The sequence below is a fragment of the Pinus tabuliformis genome, chromosome 8, assembly GCF_031772625.1.
Source record: "Pinus tabuliformis cultivar Carrire ecotype Pingquan chromosome 8, CPIR1, whole genome shotgun sequence".
NCBI lineage: Eukaryota > Viridiplantae > Streptophyta > Pinopsida > Pinales > Pinaceae > Pinus > Pinus tabuliformis.
In genome coordinates this window covers 516027252-516034956 of record NC_142294.1, presented here as the reverse complement: position 1 = coordinate 516034956, position 7705 = coordinate 516027252, and the positions used below count along the sequence as shown (strand labels likewise).

The window sequence follows — 7705 nt, the reverse complement described above, 5'->3', positions numbered from 1 at the left end:
ACCATAGAGAACTTGCTAAGCAGGAGAAGAAGAAAGAAACATCATCAAGGACATGAAGGAATCTTTGACCAAGACAAAGTTATGGAAACTCATGCTAAATTGGGAGGTTCCAACACTAATTACGCCGTAAGGCGTTTCCCTCTGGGAAGAACTCCCTTATATGCCACCGTGTCCTATTTTTGACCATTGATCTGATGTGTTAGACGATTAAAAGAGATTGTGCCGTTGGATCAGATCATTATAGTTGGAATTTTAATCAGTTAAGATTGCATGTGCTGGTTGAACTCCCTGTTTATCTCATGCTGGAGAGATTACCCACTCGAAACCCTTCGCAGACAGTATTGATGGCTTCGCTGGAGTTTCGATTTCCTGATTCACACAGTTTCCCCATAGATGTAGCCTTGATCATGCCCTAGGGTGTTTAATTTAGATTTTAGCTCAATTTCCCATGTCTAATCTGAGTTAAATTTACTGTGATGTGTAGGGTTTCTCCCAGGTTGCCCGAATCCATCACGTAAACGACTTCCCTGCTGAATCCGAAGACCCCACAGGAAAATTTCTGTTCTAATGTGGAGCGTAAGCCCTGGTAAGTGACGACTGACAATTGCAAGAATGCGTAAACCCTGGTAAGTGACCACTGACAATTGGAAGAATTCGATTTTTTCTTCGGTTAGGGTTTTACAATAGTTTCCTTATTTCTGCTCTTGGTTGCTCTACAAGGTGTTATTTCTGCTCTTGGTTAATCTGCAGGGTGTCAGGCCCTCTACCGCGAAGGCTAATTTTAGCCACAAGAACGGGGTTGCCTCAGGAATAACTTGGGAATCTGGTATTTTATTTCCTTCACCATTTCAGGTGCTTTCTCACATTCTGATCTTTATTAGGTTGCTTATTTGGATTATTAAACCTTCAATTCTATCTTGTCCGTAGGAATTTGCAGGCTTAGCCATTTTGGCTGATTCAAAGTTTCCCTTTGTGTTTATTGTCTGACCCATGCAGGTAGGGCCCATACACAACTTTCATTTACTATTGCAGACAAAATAATTTGGGTAATAACCTTCGACAGGAAGGAATAAAATCACACTATTTGTGAAGTTAGGTATTGCCTGTGTGATGTACCATTGCTCTTAGCATCAGACTGAACCTGTAAACTCTTAATATATCCTAACACGAAATGTCAAGAAAATATGACAATTACGATATATTAATAAAAAATGAATTAAGACCTGTGGGAGCTATCAGACAGGGGTTTACATTCTAGGGTAGATGTGAGATTTGTCTAAGCCTATATTTCGAGAGACAGACTTTTCTCCTTGAGTCATGGATTGGATACTTTACCTAGTCATCTCAAGATCTAAACACATTTCCTTAGTAGCAATGAATATCTATTTAGCTGGGGAAGCAGAGATACTGAAAGAGCATCTCACAAGTTTAGTCAGTTAGTTACCATCATGTCAGGACACATCCATTTCTTGATATATACAATCAATGATAATAATTGATTTACTGCTTATGTACTTCTGGTTCAAATTTTCTTTCAATGTACCTCAACTGTTTGGTTGTAATTGTATAGCTAGGTTTTTAGTATGTTTAGATTAAGGACCTTTGAAGACAGAATAGGAGCTATTGTCTTCTGTTATAGAATACAATTATTTGTCTGCATGGCATTTGCGATCAATGCAGTTCAAACTAAATGAAAATGATAGAGGCCTGAAAGAACTTTCACCCTGAAATTTATCGCAGGATAGTGAATCTTCTCTTCTGTTATAGGATAACGTTATTTGTTTACATGGTTTTCACAAGCAATGCAATTCAAGCTAAATGAAAATGATGGAAGCTTAAAGGAACTGTCACTCTGAAATTAAGGGAAGCATCCTTTTTCTCTGTTTAATTAACTTCAAAAATTTCAACCAAGTGATTGTTCTTATCTACAAGTAACTTTTCTTTCATGTTAAATGACATTGAACCATTGGTGTCTATATCTGCTGCCCCAAACAGTTTGGGAAATTAGTGGTTACTGGCCTTCTCATATTACTAATCTTTAGTCCATCTTTGATACATCAGTCCTATTGAGGTTTCAGAAGATCGGGTATCAAATGTTTTCAAACACAAATAACTCAAAATGAAAATGGAACACCGGTCTCAAACTTCTCTAAAACCAGGCCAAAATGAAAATGGGACAGTTATCTCAAACTTCTCTAAATCCAGGCCAACCAGAACAGTATCACGCTAATCAGAAGGTACACAGAACAGAACAGAGGATATAAGAGAGGGAGATAAAATAAAGAACAATGACCTATTCAACCTGATGTTTTGTTGTATAACATCAGTCAAACATGCTAAGAGGAACAATGTATTGCAGTGAAATTTCTGTCATAAGGCTTCTAGTTTTCTTTTCCAAGGACTGATTGCTCTGAAATTGGATGATTAGGATTTTGCATATTGCAACTGATTGATGTGCTTTTGATGCTATGGCCATGACTATTCTGGCTTTTTATGTAATTGAAATAGTTTTTCTAACGATGTTTCGTAAAGATCCTACAACCTAAACTGTTTGAGATGGTAAATTATATCACAGATATCTGGTCATACAGCCGGTGAAGTAAAGACTGTTGCTGACATGCATGAAAGGAAGGCCGAAATGGCTCATCAAGCTGATGCTTTTATTGCTCTTCCAGGTGATTTTATACTTCGCATTTTTAAGAAACTTTTTGGGGTATGATAAATAGGATGGTTTGCTGTTAATTGCTTAGTTTTTAATTGCACCTTGAGAAGCCAGGTGCACTCCATAGCCACTGAAATGTGCCATGACGGTAGGTAATTCTAATAAACTAAAATGAAAATAAAATGTGAAGGTCCAATTATCAATGTTAAGAAAGGAGCTCAAGCCATTTGTAATTATGTAAAAAAACTTAAAATTAAATTGATATAGATCCATCATACCTGGTAACTAGAAATTTGAATCTCTTGTTGTTTGTTTGTTAAGTATATCTCTCTATGTTTAATAGATCAAAGGTTACGATGAATCTATGCTAATGGTAAATATGCATTGATTAGGGCCTGGTGAGAGACAGTATGCAGATAATTTATAATAAAACTTCCAAATCCTTTGATATTCCATTCCCTGATTTCTTCAAGATTTGGCTGATTGAAGGTGGTTATGGAACAATGGAAGAGCTGCTAGAGATGATCACATGGTCACAACTAGGCATTCATGATAAGCCGGTACATATCCACTGTTTAATGTTGAATTGTTTTAGAGTTCATTCAGTACCCTTACCATTGATCTTCAAGAGTATTGCCAATTATTGAGAGTATTGATCAGTCATAACTTACTGAAAGTGCAGGTGGGTTTACTTAATGTTGATGGCTATTACAATTGCTTGCTTGCCTTATTTGATAAGGGTGTTGAAGAGGGATTTATAAAGCCTTCTGCACAGCATATTGTTGTGTCTGCTCCAACAGGAAAAGAACTTATAGCCAGGATGGAGGTAGGGAGAATGTTATAGAAGTGATTCTAGCTTGATGTTTGCAGTGTCTAGTAAAGAACATGGTCAGGGATTGGTATCCAAAATAAAATGTTATCATTAATGGATTAGAACTTTTGACTGCTCATCTTTTAGTTATATATTCATATATTCTGGTGACGGGGATTAAAAACATTTGTATTTTGGATATTTTGTGCAGGAATATGTACCTATACACGACACGGTTGCTCCTCGAGGAAACTGGGAAATTGAACGACTAGGATACCCTGCAGCCTCTGATTTGCATTCATAATAAATTTGACCTGGCTTGGTCCCCAATTGTAGGCAGTTGTTGTTTGTTTTGAATGATTCATTGTTGCAACATTTGTAAATTATGTGGAATGAGCTATTCCATGGAATCTAATTTTTTGTTCTACAAATGCCTGCCAAATTATTGCAGGCATTAACATGATTGCAATATATGACATTGATATTTATTTGATCTTTTAATGTGTCCTAAATGTGTTTTGGATGTTTTTGTTTTCTCTATACCCAAGAGCACAGTGAATGCTGGAAAAGTTGGGCAGAAGCTCCTAAAAAGAATGGAAAATAAAACTTTAATTTCTTACTATGTCTGTTTGTCCGTAGTTGAGTATGATAAAACTTTAATTTCTTACTATGTCTGTTTGTCCGTAGTTGAGTATGATAAAACTTTAATTTCTTATTATGTTTGTTTGTCTGTTTGTCTATAGTTGAGTATGTGGTGAAAGCATATACATCTTTATAGATTTTGGTGGTCAAATCACTGCATGGAAGTAGATCCTTTATCCTATAAAAGCATGTTAATGTGTATCACTTTTTCCCTTCTTGTGGCAAAGAAGTTTTATAAAAATAAATGGAGTTGGAATGTTTACTCTTAAATTTACAAAATCATCAAAAACTAGGTGGTGGTAAAAGAAGACAAAACATGTCAATTTAAGTTCAATTTCATGTCATATTTTTTCTAAAATTTAATATATAATTTTTATCTAATTAATTCATTTTCTTTAAAAGGTATCATTAATATTTTACACAAATTTTTAAGTAGTGACAAAACCGCGACCCCCCATTTCTCTATTGATTTATGTTTTTTAATTCCAATTTCTTTAAGAGATGTGTTGTAAACATTCTAAAGATTGCTAAACAAATTTAAAAATAAAAAGTAAGCATATTTTTTAATTATTATTAAAATACTAGTAAAAATGATCATATTTTCGTACATATAAAACCGCGACCCAAGAAACTACCCTTTCAAGTTTATAAAATCAATTTTTCTTAATAGAAATTTGAAAATAACATATAACAAAATGTTAAAATTATTTTTTGAAAAATTTTAAAATATATTTTTTATTTTTTATAATAAAATTTTTAATTATGATTATAATAACGTATTTTATATTATTCAAAATATAATATATAAAATTATTTGTTTAGAAATTCTACTTCTATTTTTATATATATTTTTAAAGAGTTTTAGCATTTCATTTAACTTTACATCAAGTTATTTATATTTTGTGAGTGATTAACCATAGTTTTTACCAATATTTACTATCAGTTGACTTATTTGCAAATTTAGTATTTACTTTTTATAACATTATTTATATTTTCTAAACCCATTAAATAGGTTCACTATAGCTTTTACCAAAATTTATTGTGAGATAGCTTTGTTACAAATTTAGCAATAATTTTTTATAATTAACAAGTATGAAACTCAACTCATTTAATTGATATTTTTATATTATTATTTTTTATCTTTTTTTATTTGAGTACTTTTTTGCTTTTGCCATGTAATGAGACACATTAACATGCTTTTACCCAACAAGAAGTCTTAAAAAGATTGTGTATCCAATCCCTCTGTGAACTGTGCTTTTGTGGAGTGTTGGCAATTTGCAGGCACATTTTGCATGAGATCTACTCAAATTCATGTCTGCCCAGATAGGAAAAAGACAGGAGCCAGTGTTATAGTTCTTTCCATGGTTAATATGATTGCATAAACTAGAGAGATCGAACGTTCTGCCACGTGAATCGTATAGCATTTAAAACTTTCGAGGAAAACGTCTGATAGAAAGCTCCCTTCCATATTTGTAGGATTAAAATCCCAGTGCGATTGCTTTACCCGGTGAATGGATGTAACAAATGCGATAGTTTATATTACTTGGCTGATAAAGAAGCAATATATGAATGGTCATGGATGTGTCCATGCTATTGTAGTTGCATTTCATTCATACAGTGCTGGTTAAACAGCCGTATTACAAGTAGATGAACTATGATGATCGAATTTGTCAATTGCCAGTATGTCTGTTTAAGTGAACACAGATTATGTCCTACATATTGTGTCCAAGTGAGTTAAATGACACACAATTGACAGGTTCTATAAAAATACAGAAGACAATATACACAAATATATTACCCAAATATACGAGTTACACCTGCAAGGTCCATGGAACTAATAGTCCTACTTAATTGAATGCAATGCATTTCTCAGCTATGCTATAAGAAAACAAAAAATTACGAACTTTGGATTATTATATTTCTCAACACCGAACCATGGTGAGAATATAGCTGCAGTCTATTTATACAGTTGACAATCATATCTTAAGCAGTTGAATTGTGATGATTGAATTTGTGAATGGATGGTGTCCCCAGGTTGTTTTCTAAATAATGTGTTGTAGTGAGTTAAACTAGTGCAGATCTATTTTAATTTCATTACAGATCTATTAAGTTATTAAATAGTGCAGATCTATATTAATTTCAGATTTATTAAGTATTGAGAAGGGTCAAAAAGAAATTGAGGTATTAAGTAGTGCAGATTCATATTAATTTCAGATCTATTAAGTATTGAGAGAGGTCAAAAAGAAATTGAGATACAAATCTCTAGGCATCTAAAAATCTTGAATTAACGATTAATCATGCTGGTGTGTGTAATATTAATGCTTATTGTTTTTCCTTTAATTTTCTTTTCTATATTATGAATTTTATTTGTTTCTTTATTTTGATTGGTAAGGGTGGATGTTACACAGAGTTGGGTTGATATTTTATTTGTATTTTTAAATATTATATTAGATCAATATATAATATATCTCATGTCAGCCATTGTCAGCATTCTGAGAAAGAAAAGAAAAAGTCAAGTCAGCCTTACATATAAATGCTATACATCTTTATCATACTGGGCAGTAAAATGCACCTTGCTTCTGACCCAAACTCAGAAACAATACAAAATTTATATTACAGCACATATATGGTATCCCTGCAAGGTCTGTTTTGGAGATATAGTCCTACTTAAATGATTTGCTGAGGACAAACATTATGGAAGGCAGAGAAAAGGTTGGAGGAGTGTGACTGCTCAGGTAGACATAGGTTACCGTCTAAACACTCTTGCAGTGAGTTGAATCACTGGATGTAAGCCCTGCCCATATAGAAACAAGAAGTCAGGACTAAGTGGTTTACAATAAATTAATGAACTTCATAATAATAACTGAGGAAATCTTATGTGGATTAATAATTAACTACTTTGTTTTATTCCGTTTAAAGTAGGCATAAGCTAGAAAGCGAACCCACCTCCAAAGGCTCCAATAAGAAGTGCTTCTACCCGGTCCAGAGACTTCTTGTTGCATGATCTGCAATATGCTCTCTTTGTTGACTCATATACAAAATAATAAGATGTACTGTAGGGAACCATACCAATTATAGTGGGTACAAGGCCTGCATATAAAGCTCCTGGACCTTCTTCCTGTGATATTTTCCTTAGAGCGTGCCTGATGCTATGATATACTCCAGGATGCACAGTGAAACGGTCCTGATTTGCAAGATAAGAACGAAATTACCTTCACTGAGTTGACTCACAGATTGCCAAAGAAATTCCTGCTTGAGTATGCAATATATCTAGAAATGTAACTTGGATCCTTAGTAGACTATCTATTTCAAGCACCTTTCTAGAAAGTTGTATAAAAGCATTACTAGTTACAGAAGCAAAAAAACTACCTTCAAGACCTCCAAAGGATAGCAAGACAATGTGCCAGCGACACCTGCAATAGCACCATTTATAGCAACTGGGGAAATCCAGGATACTGGCAAATCTAGAGTCCGCCCAACAATTTGAACTCGGGGACATCCATTCTTCTCCCAGTGGTCTTGGACAGATGTTAAAAATCGTTTTGTAGATTCAAATGTGCAAAGCTCAATTGCTTGGGTAGGAACTATCT

The 7705-nt window shown here is 33.9% G+C and overlaps 1 protein-coding gene across 2 annotated transcripts; it reads left to right on the top strand.

Annotated features, from left to right (window-relative positions):
* Positions 1 to 1045: 1045 nt before the first annotated feature.
* LOC149236393 (putative cytokinin riboside 5'-monophosphate phosphoribohydrolase LOGL1) lies at positions 1046 to 3969 on the top strand. 2 transcript variants are annotated; one of them, XM_089372383.1, is made up of 4 exons: positions 1046 to 2675; positions 3152 to 3222; positions 3345 to 3488; positions 3685 to 3969. In XM_089372383.1, exons 1-4 carry the CDS (start codon positions 2618 to 2620, stop codon positions 3775 to 3777), a joined length of 366 nt encoding a protein of 121 aa, XP_089228509.1. In that variant the 5' UTR covers positions 1046 to 2617; the 3' UTR covers positions 3778 to 3969. The 2 variants fall into 2 exon arrangements, with proteins under 2 accessions (XP_089228509.1, XP_089228508.1); XM_089372382.1 differs by having other exon boundaries at positions 1046 to 3222.
* The last annotated feature ends 3736 nt before the right edge of the window (positions 3970 to 7705 follow it).

Coding starts and splice junctions, on each gene's coding strand:
- LOC149236393 (XM_089372382.1), top strand. CDS start 3,073: ATGCAGATAATTTATAATAAAACTTCCAAATCCTTTGATATTCCATTC. Junction 3,223..3,344: donor TAGGCATTCATGATAAGCCG/GTACATATCCAC, acceptor CTGAAAGTGCAG/GTGGGTTTACTTAATGTTGA. Junction 3,489..3,684: donor AACTTATAGCCAGGATGGAG/GTAGGGAGAATG, acceptor TATTTTGTGCAG/GAATATGTACCTATACACGA.